A 16,947-nucleotide genomic window follows, 5' to 3' on the forward strand; every position below is an offset into this window, starting at 1 on the left:
TAGTTCAGATGGAGTGGCACAATCAAGAATAAGGGCTCCTTTTTGAGCCCCCTTTAAAACTCTTCAGAACCCTCATTAGCATCAGTATTCTACGTATGCATTAAAAGCAACTGCTGCACTTTCCTTGGCCACCCAAAGACCATAGGATCCCTATTCAGGACTCGCCACTCGCGGCACATGTGCAGTCAGCAAGCTGCATGTGCACAACAGGGTGATGGCCACTAATGCTAATCCAATTACTTTAGTCTTACATTTCGCAGGGGCATGTGTATATCTTGGCGAATGATATTTCTTATTGCCGCAAATTGCTGTGATAAGAAATTAAAATGATCAGATCTAGGACCCATTAATTAGCATATATGCTCCTGAGAGAGATAATGAGGGAAATAATGAATATTAATTGAATTCATAATACGGAGAGTAAATGATAATTAGGATGAGGAAGTTAATGATTTAAGAAGCTAAAGGGGGGTACTCACGGAGCGATATTCTAAGCAATCTGACTAGATTGCTTAGAATATCAGCATGATCGCTCCGTGTGTAGCCCCCTCAGCTATAGCGATGCGCGGCCCCGCACATCGCTATCACTGCTGCTAGATTGGCCTGCATGCAGGCCAATCTAGCGGGTTGCTCACTTCACCTGCTGGGTGAAGTGAGCGGCCCCCCGTCTCCCCCCGCACGCTCAGCACAGATCACGCTGTGCTGAGCTGCGGGAGAGATGTGTGCTGAGCGGTTCGCTCAGCACACATCTCTTCCTGCATCGGCCCATCTATATGGGCCTTAAGTATGTTGAGTGGGTTGTTACGATAATACCGAAAAAGTTAAAGGTTTTTTTTAGTGTGGTTTAATTAATGATGTGTGGCGGTCACAAAATGCTCTCTATATTAAATGGAGGTCTCAACTGCTCTCTGTATTGTATGGCGGTGACTGTGAAGCTGTGTGTACTACATGGCAGTCACTTGAGGCTCTATTTACTATACGATGATCACGGAGTTATGGCTGTGTTGCATTATCTTTCTGTAGTGTGTGAGGGTACTAATGTAATATTAAGGACTATTATTAATGCCATTTGGATGCAAATAATGCAGTTAGATGCTGATACTTTGAATTTTGGTACATCTGGTCCTGGGGCAACTATTTTTCTTTTTCATCCACTAGGGGTCACTGGAGTACTCTTGGGATATGGACGGCTTCCACCGGAAGAAGGCACTGAATAAATTAATTTTTGAGACTACTCCTCCCCTCCATATCCTCGAGCACTTCAGTGTTTTTTCTGTGCTCGACACAGTTAGAAGGCATAGTGGAGCTCGTCCACAAAGTATTGGAATTTTTTCTAAGTTTTTTTTTTTTTTTTTTCCTTTCAAGGATTTCCACGTCCTTTCCCCCCTTCTAACAGGCGTGGGTCAGGGACAGTGGAAGCGGCTGAGAACAGCCGTGAGTGTCGGACCTCTCTGTAAAGAGCTCCCTCACTCCACCTGCAGGCTGCCTGCAAAAAGCTGGACGGAGCTTGGATGAGAAGCCCCGTCATAGACTTTTGTTACGGTCCAGGTATGTTGGGTAGGGGCGGTCAGCTTATGCTGCCGCCCCACTGTTGGGGATTGTATTGGGCATGTTTCACTCACTAACGACCGCTGCCCGGAGCTCGTGTGCATAGGCCGCTTCACGGCTCTATGCAGCGCGCTCTCACTCTCCGCCGCTCCCAGCATCTTAAGTTACCTAGCAGACCGCTGCTCCCTGCGCCGCAGCAGCCGATATGTTCCCCGCTGCCTGGCTACACAGGAGGCCACTCCACTCTATGCTGTGTGTGGCGGGCCGGGAGCGCGTGTGCATAGGCCGCTCCACGGCTCTATGCAGTACGCTCTCTGCTCCCGCTGACCGCCCGCAGCAGCCGAGGAGTTCCCCGCTGCCTTGGCATACAGGTACAGGCCGCTCACACGGCCCTATGCAAAGTTCCGCAGGCCCCGACCCGGTGCTGTACACGGAGGTCGTGGGGGTGGGGGGAGACATTAGCAGTATTGGCAGTGTTAAGCTTTGTAGAAAAACTTGGTACTTAACATGTTTAATGTTCTCCTGTCTGTTCCAGGATTCCTATATTACATCTCGGCTTAAGAGTGGTACTAGGGGAATTTGGGGGTCAGTTTTCTTATTGCTGGCAGGCACTGCACTTGCCTGATATATACAAGGAACTTTGGTGTTATTACTGAGTCGTGCAGACTGTCTGTGTGTAGTTTGTATTGTCTGTCTTTATAATGAGTAAGACACCAGCAAAATCTAAGAAACATTTTTCATGTCATGTCTGTAAGAGTGTGTTGCCTGATGGATCCACCACATGTACAGCATGTGTTGTTAATACAGCCACAAATACGATTTCCACAGAAGTAAAGCCAGCATCTCTGGACCCTCCATGGGCTTTACTTGCAGATGTATTAGTTGGTTTACAATCAGAGCTGGCCGCCTCTCGTGAAGAAAGAGAGGCGGCAAGATCTGAGTTTAAAATGAGACCATTTGAGTTACCAGGGGAGTCTCAATCTGGTCAGAGGTCCACCTTGAGTGGAAAAGATAAGTTTCCTTTTCCTAATAATTTTCCAGTCTCTGGGATACTAGACCTCACTGAACATGAGTATGAGGAGGGCGAAATAGACCAACAGTCAGATAGTGACGATTTTGACAGCCCAGGTATTGATAATCTCATCAGAGCAGTACGTCAGTCGCTGGAGTTTACGGAAACTGAGGAGCCCCTGACGAATGATGAGGTAGTCTTTACTAAACGACAGAGATCTCCGATGTGTTTCCCTATTTCGGAATCTCTTAATAAAATGTTACTGGAAACACGGAAGAATCCGGATAAACGGTTTTCTATACCTCGTAGATTTAAATCGAGTTACCCGTTTCCAGAGTCCATGACAGCTACATGGGAGAACCCACCATCGGTGGATTCATCCGTATCTAAACTTACAAGGAAGTTAACCATACCAGTACCAACTGCTACTACGCTTAAAGACCCTGCAGATCGTAAAATAGAGGCTATGCTAAGGTCCATGTATACAGCAGCTGGAGTGCTGCTGAGACCTGGGTTGGTTGGCATTTGGGTTACTAAAGCATTAATGGTATGGATAAAAGAGCTCAAGTCGGCTCTGCAAGATGACCATCTTATACTTCTCGCGGATCAAATCTGGGAAGCTGCTGAATATCTATGTACAGCTTCTACTGACGTCTGTCAGCTTACTTCTCGCCTGTCCTCATCGCTAGTCATAGTTCGACGAGCACTTTGGCTGCGTTCTTGGCAGGCGGAGACGGAGGTTAAAAAAGGTATAGAGGCATTGCCTTATGATGGCGAGAAGCTTTTCGGTCCTGAATTGGACAAATGGATTTCTGAGGCTACTGGAGGAAAGTCTGTGTTTCTTCCATCGCCTACAACTATACCTAAACGGAAATATTCTGGTCCGGCGTTCAAATCCTTTAGAACTCAGCCCTTTCGTGGGCAGGGCACAGGAGCAGTCACGCCTGGTAGAAGAGGTCGGGGACGTAGTGCCCGACAATCCAATGCACGTCGTCAAGACACTAAGACCACTAACAAACCAGTGGCATGACGGGCTCCCAGCCCATCTCGGATCTCCAATTGTGGGAGCACGCCTTCAGAGCTTTCAGGGGGCGTGGCTGCAGACGTCCACAGATGGGTGGATCCGCAATTTAGTATTAGAGGGTTACAAAATAGAGTTCGATTATCTTCCGACAGGAAGATTTTTCACGACAGGACTGCCTGTGTCGGACGACAAGAAAGCAGTTCTGCAGGTTGCCATTCAGTCTCTGCTGAATGCTGCAGTTGTAATTCCGGTCCCCGTGCAGGAACAGGGGCAGGGTTATTATTCCAGTCTGTTTCTGGTACCAAAACCAGATGGCTCAGTCAGGCCAATATTGAACCTAAAAGGTCTCAATCATTACGTCACTTACCACAGATTCAAGATGGAATCTCTCAGGTCAGTAATTGCAGGGTTAGAGCCACAGGAATTCATGATTGCACTGGATCTCAAAGATGCGTACTTACACATTCCGATTTGGCCACCTCACCAGAGTTTCTTAAGGTTTGCAATAAGGCGAGACCATTACCAGTTTCAGGCTCTGCCGTTTGGCCTCTCATCAGCGCCTCGGGTATTCACCAAGGTAATGTCCGTGATGATAGCTCATCTCAGGTCCCTAGGAGTAATAATTGTTCCGTATTTGGACGATCTACTCATAAAGGCTCCGTCTCAACAATTGCTTCTCCAGCATGCTTTGCTAACGTACAATGTACTAGTTCAGCACGGTTGGATAGTCAGTTTAAAGAAATCACATCTAATTCCGTGTCAACGACTTCAATTCCTAGGGATGATTCTCGATACAGTAAATCAAAAGGTTTACCTGCCACAACAGAAAGTACAGGTCATTCGTCATCTGGTGCAATTAGTGCTCAAGCCACGCACAGTCTCAGTACATTTGTGCATTCGCCTTTTAGGCACAATGGTGGCGGCTTTCGAAGCACTTCAGTTCGGAAGATTTCACTCACGTCCGTTTCAACTGGAGGTGTTAGCGCAATGGTCGGGATCACATCTGCAGATGCACCACAGGGTGAGATTGTCGCCACAAGTCAGGGTGTCTCTTCTCTGGTGGTTAAAAATACACAATCTATCTGCAGGGAGACGATTCGGCGTCGTGAATTGGATAATTCTGTCAACAGACGCAAGTCTCAGAGGTTGGGGAGCTGTAGTTCAGAGTTATCGGCTCCAGGGCCTCTGGGCAGATCACGAAAGATCGCTATCCATAAATGTTCTGGAACTCAGGGCGATTTACAATGCTCTAAGACGAGCAGTGTACATGTTTCGTTTTCAGACTGTTCAGGTGCAGTCAGACAATGCGACGGCAGTCGCATACATAAACAAACAAGGAGGAACGAGAAGCCGCATGGCAATGCGGGAAGTAGCTCGGATCCTCAGATGGGCCGAATATCACCAGGTGATATTGTCGGCAGTGTTCATTCCGGGAGTGGACAACTGGGAGGCAGATTTTCTCAGTCGTCGGGATTTTCATCCAGGAGAGTGGGCATTAAATCCAGAAGTGTTTCAGATGTTGATCCAGAGGTGGGGTTACCCTCAGGTGGATCTGATGGCATCCCGCCACAATCATCAGGTGTCACGATATATGTCCAGAACAAGAGATCCAAGGGCAGTGGCGGTGGATGCTCTCACAGCCGCGTGGCCGTACAGCCTCGTGTATCTGTTTCCACCGTTTCCGCTGCTCCCGCTGTTGCTAAAACGGATCAAGAGAGGGTCCGTCACAGTCATACTAATAGCGCCTCATTGGCCTCGGAGAACTTGGTTCTCGGATCTCCTCGGTTTACTCGCAGACGATCCGTGGCCACTCCCACTACGTCCGGACCTGTTACAACAAGGTCCGTTCCTTTACCCCGATTTAGCGCGGCTGCGTTTGACGGGGTGGCTGTTGAAAAGGCCATCTTGAGAAGAGAGGGCATTCCGGAGTCTGTTATACCAACCATGGTACGAGCTAGGAAGCCGGTTACGGCAGCTCATTATTACAGAATCTGGCGTACTTATATAGGTTGGTGTGAAGCTCGGAAGTTTCCGACATCATCTTTTAATTTATCCCGTCTTTTGTTATTTTTACAGATGGGGTTAGATGGAGGACTACGTCTTTCCACACTAAAGGTGCAGGTATCTGCGTTGTCAATTTACTTTCAAAGGAAATTGGCCTTGTTGCCGTCAATACATACGTTTCTACAGGGTGTAATGAGGATACAGCCTCCTTTCATTCCACCTACAGCACCATGGGACTTGAATCTGGTTTTAGATTTCTTACAGTCCGATTACTTTGAACCCTTACAACAAGTGGATATTAAATTTCTCACTTGGAAAACGATTTTTCTTTTAGCCTTAGCTTCGGCTAGGCGTGTTTCAGATCTGGGTGCCTTGTCGTGCAAGTCACCGTATTTAGTTTTTCATGATGACAGAGCGGAACTTCGGACGAATCCCGCTTTTCTACCAAAGGTAGTGTCGTCTTTTCACATCAATCAACCAATAGTAGTTCCGGTATTAACAGAGAATGCTGAAACGTTGGATGTGGTTCGCGCATTACGCGTCTATGTATCCCGAACGTCTACGGTTCGTAAGACGGATACGTTGTTTGTTCTCTATGATGCGGCTAAGAGGGGTTGGCCAGCCTCTAAGCAGACCTTATCCAGATGGATCAAACTGACCATACGTCAGGCTTACCTTCATGCTAGGTTACAGCCACCTACATCAGTAACAGCTCATTCCACACGTTCTGTGGGAACGTCATGGGCAGCGAGTCGTGGGGCTTCTACGACACAGCTTTGCCGTGCGGCTACTTGGTCTTCAGTGCACACGTTTGTGCGCTTTTACAAGTTTGATACGTTCGCGGCATCAGCATCTAGCTTTGGCCGTTTAGTGTTACAGGTGCCAAACAGCTCTCCCGCCACGGAGGAAACTTTGGTACATCCCAAGAGTACTCCAGTGACCCCTAGTGGATGAAAAAGAAAATAGGATTTTGGTACTTACCAGGTAAATCCTTTTCTTTGAATCCATAGGGGGCACTGGACGCCCACCCAGAGCAGTTTATCTGTTTTAGGAAGTTCAGTGGTTCTTATGGTAACACACTTTCACGACTGGTTTAAATTTAACAAAGGTTAATCAGTTAGGGTGTCAACTGTTTAGTTGTCTGTTACGTTTTGTGTCAACTTTATTGTTGTCCGTGAGATTATAGGTAATTCTCCTTTTGTCAATCTCTCTATCGATCCTGTTCGGCTCAGTAAAAAACACTGAAGTGCTCGAGGATATGGAGGGGAGGAGTAGTCTCAAAAATTAATTTATTCAGTGCCTTCTTCCGGTGGAAGCCGTCCATATCCCAAGAGTACTCCAGTGCCCCCTATGGATTCAAAGAAAAGGATTTACCTGGTAAGTACCAAAATCCTATTTTCCCAACTTCGCTTCCTCTTATGTTAAAAAACTGTCTATGGCATTGATTGGGTCTATAAATGCTTTATTAACCTCTACGTTCCTTATCAAAACAAGTTCCTGTTCATCATATGAGGGGCTCAGTGGAAAAGAGGCACATTCCACAAATGGCATGGGCCCCATTTCAACTAGATATGTCTTGAAATATAATGGGTATGGGTCGTTGGGTTGACTCAACTTAGGTCGACAGTCATTGGGTCGACCATGGAAGATCAATATGCATTAGGTCGACAGGGGCAATAGATCGACATGATTATTAGGTCGACAGGTCAAAAGGTCGACATGGGTTTTTGGACTTTTTTTGTGTCGTTTTCTTTGTAAAGTGATGGGGAACCCCAATTAGTGCACCGTGTCACAGGTTACCGTTCCCAATTGTAGTCAACGTGGATTGTCATGTATGAAAAAGGTCCAAAAAATGAAATAAAAAATGTGAAAAACTCATGTCGACCCTTTGACCTATAGACCTGTTGACCTAATGACCATGTCTACCTAATGCATGTCGACCTTCAGTGGTCGACCTAATGGCTGTCGACATAAGCTGTGTCGACCTAACGACCGTATCCCAATATAATACCAGGGATTTGCATTTTGCTGCTGGTAAGAAATAGGCACATGCCCAATATGTTAGAAGTTAAAGGTAGTTGGCAGCAAAAAATTCCAAATTCATTTAGATGTATCATGTACCTCTTTTCCACTGAGCCTCTCATATATACAAATTCTTACATTTCTGACTTTGCTATGACCTACAGTCAGAGGCATTATATTCCATCTGTGGGCCCCATACTAAAACTTAGGGAAGGTTGATCCATCTTTCTCCAGAAAGCGTGTCTTAACAGGGTGGCAATGTGCTAGCCCCACCCACTGATTGCATAACATCATGATGTTGTGCCAAGGGAGCGCCAACACCGGGAAGCATGGCACCATCTGGAGCATCCTCGGTCGGTTATCAGGGTGCGTGCCCTGAGTGTCCAAAGCGATCCTGCAAGCCAGATGTAGGGGTGATCGGGCAGCGATGATGCCGCCCCAATACTCTAAACCAGTGGTTTCCAAACTTTTTTGAATCACGGCGCCCTAGAATATCAGAATTTTTTTTCACGGCACCCCTAGGCCAAATTTTTTTTATTGAGAAGTAGAAGAAAGAAATATTACATTAAAGTTTATAGTGTTTATATGTCATCCTTAGGGTCAGTTGTGTGGTGAGGGACAAGATTTGCTTCTGTTTGGCCACTTATTTTATGACTGGCAGCCACCAGCACTGGTTTTGCCTATTATATTGACCATGAATAATTTGAACTGGTCCTGGACCACCAACCCAGGGCACCCCTGCAAGTGTCCCGAGGCACCCCAGGGAGCCACAGCACACTGTTTGGGAACCTTTGCTCTAAACCCTTGGTGATGGCACCGCTCGCACCCTCCTAGTTATGGCCCTGCTTGAAGCACCACTCTGCCATTCTAAGCATTTGGCCCTGCTAGATGCACCACTTTGCCATTCTAAGCATGAGCAGGTGCCAGAACATGAGCAGTGAAGTCCCCTTTGGATTTTCAGTGCAGGACCTATTACTGCAAGTCCAACCTGACCTTACCTGTGCACAGGTAGCACCCTTACAATCTCAGAAGATCAGTTGGTTGTCTTGGCAGCAGATGGACAGAGATCACTATTCACTATACACCCTGGCCCCACAGAGGAAGTCCGCTACTTAATGCAGGATTGTTTTATATTGGCGGTGGTTGTCGGTCTTAAGGCTACGATACCTTGAAATGATCCTTTCCATTCCATTGATTGATTAAAAAATGTAAAAGACTGAAGTCTAACCTTAAAATTCGTATTTTATTTTTGCTATCCCAGATATGTTGCCATCCAAAGAAGAAAAGAGCAAAATTCCTCCTATGTTCCTATGCATTAAAGTGGGTAAACCCATGAGGAAGTCCTTTGCTGCCCAAAACACAACCATAGTGCAACAATATATACGAAAAAGAAAACAGCCTGAATATTGGTTTGCAGTTCCACAAGAGAGGTTAGTGCTGGTCCTCTGTTTACAGACTTCACATAGAGTAGCTCTGCTTCATGGGAAAATGTCATCTCTACGTGCAATGATGTAATATCATTAACCATTTGGTAACCGCTTGTGTTTTCTTTCTTAAAGTATAACAATCTCTTGAATGTCTGAAATTTAGATAGTTAATTGTAAATCTGGAATATGCTTGCTTTTTGGTTACTCTTGAGCTATAAACTTTACATGTAATGTAATATATGAAAAAAACAATCCGCACACTTATCATTGTTGCCAGTTAAAATTGACCTGCACCACCACCAAGTGTCACTACTTACACTTAAAATAAATACAAAAAAGGTTCAATTACTTTAGGGTGCTGTGAATCTAAAATCTTCTTGAAAAGCTTCAAAGATTTTTCATAAATCTGCACACAAAAAAAAAGGAACTATACCAATAAAAATAGTATAATGCTGTAAATAAAAAAATAAAAAAAGGTAATAAGCTTGCACTCCAGTGTTCATGTAATGTGCCTTTATAAAAGGGGGGAAAAATGAAAAAGTGCTTTTTTTTTTCTCTCTCTCTCTTATTCCACATTAATAATGCACATCCAAACTCTTATTGGATCATACGGAATATAGCGTGGCTCAGTGTGATTTCATTTGTTCCTCCTTGGTAACTGTGAGAGCTTCAGCCAGGTATTGAAGTAGGCACTGTAAAAATTATATTAAATGTATAGTGAAGTACTTCTGAAATTGACATAAAATTATTATGTAATATATGCACTTACAAGAAATTAAAAAAACAGCAGGCATTTTATTGTGACAGCATACATTCATCCGATTACTTCATTCTAGCTTTTGAATATAGAGAAGGCATATCAACAGAAGATGATGGTATTGGTAAAAGTCTGTGTATAAAACCCAAAATCTGGTCGCACGTGGGGAAAAAAACACTGATTTTGCAGTTTACACAAAATCAGTGGTTTTCCACACCTAAATCCCGCTTTTTGGACACAGGAAAAAGGTTATTTTATTGAATAGCTTTTCCCCTTAATAACAATGTATTTCTGTTGACTTTAAATTTCGATCTTCTTGAAAATATTCCATTAAAAACCAGTAAGATATTAAAATGACAGTATAAAAGTATTCTTCCCAGAAAATGTTTCCAGCCAGGTGGCGTTAGGAGGCAGGCTGAACAGCAGGAAGTTAGTTCTCACTTGCCTGCTGGCTTGAGTGCTCTCCCATATTAATGATAGAGTCTGGAGGTTATAGCTAACAATTTGGAAGAGCATGATAAATCTTTGCATTAGCGTAGATGAGGTGTTATTTTGTACTCCCTACTTTAACACAGTGGAGCCAAACTTAAGCGTAGTCATTAAATAATTTGAATAGTGAGTCACCAAGTATATAGTGTAAAATGTACAGAAAATCTGTGAGAGGACTGTGTAATATTGAGTCACCGCTAATGTAATCTGTGTTTGCATTTGAAGCACTGAAAGTAGAACGTGGCTGCACGGAAGTGTTCCTGCTGCTCTAATGCTACGGTGCACTCAGAATGGGGGAGGTATGAGTGGGACAGACAGTGAGTTGGAGGCATCAAATGAGGAATAAGACGTAGAAGTGATGCCTGCTGCTGCAACTCAGAGCTGTCACTCGTTGAGATGGATTGATAGCTTGGTGATTTTGGTGAAGCCCGTGAAAAAAGGCCCAGGAGGGAACCCTGCATAGAGATATTGAAGAAAAAGAATAATAATCAATGAAAATTTCACTTGGATATTTTAAATCTAATTTTCACATTATTTGTTAAGCTGGAATTGAATCCTCACAAAGATACTAACATTTTAATGCTGCTTTGAAATGTATATAAAATATACATTTTAACTAGAGAGGGAATGGTTCTAATTTATTTCTCATGTCTCTGTATAATACAAAGGAGTCACTAAATCATGATTTTTATAAAATCTTTATCAAGAAACCTTGGTAATTACCTGGAATTGTATTTTTTTAGCATTTGGAATATAAAGCAATTAGACTGTGGTAAGGTTGTAGAGATATAATCTGTTTATTCTTCTTCTTTTGGGATAGTTAGATGGACAGATTTTGATTATGTAATCACCCAATAGTTTAAATGTATAATACAATTAAAATAGGTTTCATTTACAGAACATATCAGGTCTTTTATATAAGTATCTACATACAGATAGCTAAGAACTTTGGAACGATGATATTGTGAATCAAACGGATTCATTCACCTTTTACAGGAATATGTGCTTACATTGCTAAGCTTGCTGTATCTGAGCAGCAACTCACGGTATCTGGTTAGTCTAGAATAGATGAACATTGTCCAATTCAAATAGATGCTACAATGCTAACTGTTCCCTTAAAGTGTGTACACAGTTTCAGTGTTATTAACCAGGCTCACGCTGAATATCATGAGTTATAGTGAGAATGTGTTTTCAGCTAATTCCTCTTTCATCTAAGTCATTTAGAAGAGTCGCTAAGTTCTAGTTGATTTAAGGAAACAGCACTTATCTGCAGTAAATGTTTGCAAATATTTGGCAAAGTTGTTTGAAAATATTATTGATGGTGTTTCACATAGAGAGATACAATGCCAAATAAGGTAGTGTCTCTGCGGTAATATAACCCACTGCAATCTTGTATTTATCTCCCTATTAATTTCTCTTTTATCGTAAGAGCAGTTATGTATTGAAGTGTTGATATTATAAAATAGTTAAGCAAATTGATGTCATCACCAGTATTTCACTGAATATATCCAGCCATTCAAATGTATTTGATTATAAATGCCTTACTTGAGTAAGGTTTCTTATCTTAACTCATGCCCTCCACTACCACTAATAGGTCGTGGATACCGTTATTCACGGCACGATTTGGGGAGAGATGTGTGCTGAGCGGTTCGCTCAGCACACATCTCTCCCCCCGCTCAGCACTGCGCGATGTGTGCTGAGCATGCGGGGGGAGACGGGGGGGCCACTCATTTCACCCCCGCTCAGCACTGCGCGATGTGTGCTGAGCATGCGGGGGGGGCACTCATTTCACCCCCGCTCAGCACTGCGCGATGTGTGCTGAGCATGCGGGGGGAGACGGGGGGGCCACTCATTTCACCCCCGCTCAGCACTGCGCGATGTGTGCTGAGCATGCGGGGGGAGACGGGGGGGGGGGGCGCTCATTTCACCCAGCGGGTGAAGTGAGCGACCTGCTAGATTGGCCTGCACGCAGGCCAATCTAGTACCAGCAATAGCGATGCGCGGGGCTGCGCATCGCTATCGCTGTGAGGGGTACACACGGAGTGATCGCTGCTTAAAATCTAAGCAATCTAGTCAGATTGCTTAGATTTTAAGCAGCGATCGCTCCGTGAGTACCCCTCTTTACTGTAATCATGTTCAGGTGAGTTAATCTAGTTTGCTGGGTCAGTAAGTATCCCTCCTGCTACCACAGGTGACCATTCTTGAAAATGTGACCTTTTGGGAAAACTTGAGGGTTTATAGGCCCTACACACATGCCGATATTCTGAAAGATATGAACGATCTCGTTCATAAATGAACGAGAACTCGTTCATATCTTTCAGTGTGGAGACTCCAGCGATGAACGATGCGCGTCCCCGCGCTCGTTCATCGCTGGTCTCCCGTCGGCTGTGCATGCAGGCCAATATGGACGATCTCGTCCATATTTGCCTGCACTTCAATGCAGCCGGGTGACGGGGGGAGTGAAGAAACTTCACTCCCCCCGTCACTGCCCCCCCGCCGCCGGGTTGCTCGTCGGCCGTATCGGCCGTCAGGCACCTCGGCGGCGCATCGCCGAGTGTGTAGGGCCCTTTAGATTGAGAGCTGCTGCTCTAAATGCACCAACTAAAATCAGCTGTTTGCAATCCTCCTGCTTCCACAACAGAAAAAAAAAACCTTTTTAAGAAAACAGCATTTGCACTGTGGTCCTGTTCTTTAGTAACCAACAATTATACTGCATTAAAGCAAGTGCCGCAAGCACACAAAAAAGTGAGGCAAACACATAAAAATAACTGAATGGAAAGATAATGTATTTATTATTTTATGCTTGGTTAAAATAGATTTTAACTGTGTTTTTCTTTGAAGCAGTGAAGAAATGCAGAGTACTGTATACAGAGAATTAAGACTGTCAAGCAGTGGGCAGTGAAATACAGACTTGTGTCTGAGATGTATTCTGATTGAGCCAGCAAAAATGTTGGAATGTTAACTGTAAAACTGACACATGCGACCCAATTGCCTCCTGCTGAATAGCTAATAAGTTACAATCAAATCTTTTTTTAATTATTGAAAGAAGTGACTATGACAAATGCTGTCTGTATTTCCAGGCCCCTAACCCCCTTCATAATCTCTGGTGTATGTTTGGAACCATAACCACTTAATGATCTGAGGTTTGTTATGCCTTAATGACCAGCACATTTTCACGGTTTTGCGAAGAGCAGGGTTCACCAATATCCTTTTTCTTTTGTCTATTTTGTTTTGTGCTACTAAATGTATCTATATTGTGGGGTTTACTTGTTTTAAAGGCATCAGTGGTGCCAAACAGCCCTTCTCAGTACGCCAGGTCTTGTGAGACTCTGATAGTATTTGGCATCTTTTTTAGTTGCAACAGTAGACTGTGATTAATAATTATATATGGGATGCGGTCAAGATGCCGCCGGTCGAAATACCGACGCCGGAATCCCGACCGAAACAATCCCGACATATTCTCCCTCCGTGGGTGTCCACGACACCCATAGAGGGAGAATATAATAGTGCCCGCAGCGTGGCGAGCGAAGCGAGCCTGCATGGGGCTGCGTTCCGCTCGCCACCCCTGTCGGGATTGTGTGGTCGGGATTCCGGCGTCTGTATTTTGACCGCCGGGATTTCGGCCTGCGGCATTTAGTACTGATCCCTTATATATGACACTTGTATATCTGTGTGTGCATCAGTCTCTGAATCTTTATATCAAGTCCTACAATCTAGCAGCCGCAGCTTTTTCCAATAGAAGTTCCGTTGTGCTCCATATATGGCCTCTGTCACACACCATATTCAATCAGCACAGTTTCCAGGTAGTCTCATTGCGCTGCGACGAAGACGCATTTTCGACAAAAAGGGAAGCATTTACATTGCATGTCGTATTGAGACTAGATAGGGGAAAATTTACAAAGATTCGTGTTTTTGCCGTTTTGAAGGGTGTTTGAACTCGAATGGTATCGGGTGCATTTTACTGCAACTTTTTGAATCCTGATACGATCATTCACTAAGCTGCCGACTTTTCCCAATTCGTATTTTCCGATGTCGATGTGATTCGTAATGTTAGGCAGTGTTTTACGGGAGTGATGAGTAAAACACTGCCTGACAAAACACAAGGAATCCCGGCCGGATCTGTGAGATCCGTGCAGGGCTTCATTGTGTACCTTTAAAAAGGTGTTTTAAGTAGTAAAAAATCCGAAAAAAATTGCGTGGGGTCCCCCCTACTAAGCACAACCAGCCTCAGGCTCTTTGAGCCGGTCCTGGTTGACAAAATATGGATTATGTGAGTATCGTTTTTTTCACAGGTCCCCCAAGGATTCTACATGGAGAAGAGGGCCGAGCCTCGTGGGAACATAGGTAAGTATGTATGTATGTATGTATGTATGTATGTATGGAGGTGTGCATGTATGTAATAAACTTATACTTTCACGGTGTGTGTGTCCTGTTTTTTTGGGGGTATTTTTTTAGTAGTAGTACTACAGGTACCAGCGGGCCAGGTTTTCAACCGCATGCTGGTACTTGTGGTTCTCCAAGTACCAGCTTGTGGGGGAGGCTTGCTGGGACTTGTAGTACTGCTACTAAAAACAATATTCACATTTTTTACACATGGCTATCAGCCCCCCATCCGCCACCCTTGGATGGGGGGGACAGCCTCGGGCTTCACTCCTGGCCCTTGGGTGGCTGGAGGGGGGGGACCCCTTGATTTAAGGGGTTCCCACTCCTCCAGGGTACCCCGGCCAGGGGTGACTAGTTGGGTATGTAATGCCAGGGCCGCAGGGACCAGTATAAAAGTGTCCCCCGGCTGTGGCATTATGTACCTGGCTAGTGGAGCCCGGTGCTGGTTTCAAAAATACGGGGGACCCCTACGCTTTTTGTCCCCCGTATTTTTGGAACCAGGACCAGGCGCAGAGCCCGGTGCTGGTTGATGAAACATGGGGGAACCCCTGTCATTTTTTACCCCATACTTTGACAACCAGGACCGGCTCAAAGAGCCCGAGGCTGGTTATGCTTAGGAGGGGGGACCCCACGCAATTTTTTTTATGTTTTAACACTAAACAGACCCTTTCCCATAGATAACCATGCACAGATCTCACTGATCCGTGCATGGTTATCCAAACCCGACTGGAAAAAGCAGGTCTATTTTTTTTGCTGCTTTTTTTAACGAATCGAAAAAAAACAGACCCGCACTCAGAGACTAACACCCAAATACGAATGAATAGTGAATGCCCGTATTGTATGAAATAACAGCCGTGTTTGACCGATGGTCTATTCATTCGTATTTCTGAACTTTGATAATCAAACCATTACGAATAGTCCAAACACTGCCGAGATTGGTGCTTAGTGAATTCCCGGATTGGGACTTAGAAAAAAAACACAAATCGGGCAAACTCGAATTCTTAGTAAATTTTGGCCTAGATGGGGTAAATTTACTAAGATGGGAGTTCTATTTAAGATGGGATGTTGCTCATAGCAACCAATCAGATTCCAGGTATTATCTTCTAGAAGGTGCTAAATAAATGAGAAGTAGAATCTGATTGGTTGCTATGGGCAACATCCCATCTTAAATAGAACTCCCATCATAGTAAATTTACCCCTAGATGTATGAGGACACATCTGTGTAAAAGAAAAAAAAAAGTTATGATCACGAAAACAGCCTATGCGAACAGGAATAAATTGTTCGTTAAAATTATTACATTATTTTAATCTGTTAACTGAATAGGTATTGCAGTTGTACAAATGACAGGATAATAAATTTTGCATGCGAAAGTGGTCACAGATGAAAAAAGCAAACCTTCCATCCATCAGGGTTATCATTTGCGGTAAGGTTCCTTGGCTATATGCAGCAGAATTATTAAAATCAGAAGAGTTGTGCTTACCTGCCATCCTCCTGTCCGACCCAATCGCTTCTGATCGGCAACAAGCAGTACTTCAGGGACTTAAGCAGTAGAGTCGAAAGAAGGTAAGGAGTGAAGAGGTGCAAACATGTGCAAAGCAAGACAAAAAGTGGGTTGTGAGGGGCAAATGGCAAAAGAAGGTAGTGTGATAGACATACAAAGGAGTAGAAAGAATGGCATTCGTGGACCCATCAAGGGAAGGGGGGGGGGGGGGGGGGGGGGCGGTGGATACATACAAATCTGGAGGTAAACACAAATATGGAGGAAAGGAAGACACAGGAAGCACATATATAAAGGGGAATATACACTTATACGGTATCCGTTTGATAGATAGACAGTGTCTAGTTAGACAGTCAATAGATAGACACCATACGTTAGACAGACATTAGGTCGACAGGGTCAAAAGGTCGACATGAAAATGGTCGACATAAAAAGATAGACAAATGTTTTTTTCTCTATCGTCCTAGTGGATGCTGGGGTTCCTGAAAGGACCATGGGGAATAGCGGCTCCGCAGGAGACAGGGCACAAAAAGTAAAGCTTTAGGATCAGGTGGTGTGCACTGGCTCCTCCCCCCATGACCCCCCTCCAAGCCAGTTAGATTTTTGTGCCCGGCCGAGAAGGGTGCAATCTAGGTGGCTCTCCTAAAGAGCTGCTTAGGAAAGTTTAGCTTAGGTTTGTTATTTTACAGTGAGTCCTGCTGGCAACAGGATCACTGCAACGAGGGACTTAGGGGAGAAGAAGTGAACTCACCTGCGTGCAGGATGGATTGGCTTCTTGGCTA

At 44.5% G+C, this 16,947-nt stretch overlaps 1 protein-coding gene across 8 annotated transcripts in view; it reads left to right on the plus strand.

The window, feature by feature from the left end:
- Positions 1 to 16,947, plus strand: part of NCOA7 (nuclear receptor coactivator 7) — a 433,065-nt gene that overhangs the window by 366,112 nt on the left and 50,006 nt on the right. For 7 of the 8 annotated variants that reach the window (XM_063917277.1, XM_063917278.1, XM_063917281.1 and 4 more), the window contains one exon: positions 8,872 to 9,040. The exons of the other annotated variant lie outside the window; for it this stretch is intronic. In XM_063917277.1, the coding sequence (XP_063773347.1) occupies positions 8,872 to 9,040 (169 nt within the window). The remainder of the gene's footprint in view (positions 1 to 8,871; positions 9,041 to 16,947) is intronic. 8 annotated transcript variants of the gene reach the window in all.

This window comes from Pseudophryne corroboree, chromosome 4 (genome assembly GCF_028390025.1).
Source record: "Pseudophryne corroboree isolate aPseCor3 chromosome 4, aPseCor3.hap2, whole genome shotgun sequence".
Lineage (NCBI taxonomy): Eukaryota > Metazoa > Chordata > Amphibia > Anura > Myobatrachidae > Pseudophryne > Pseudophryne corroboree.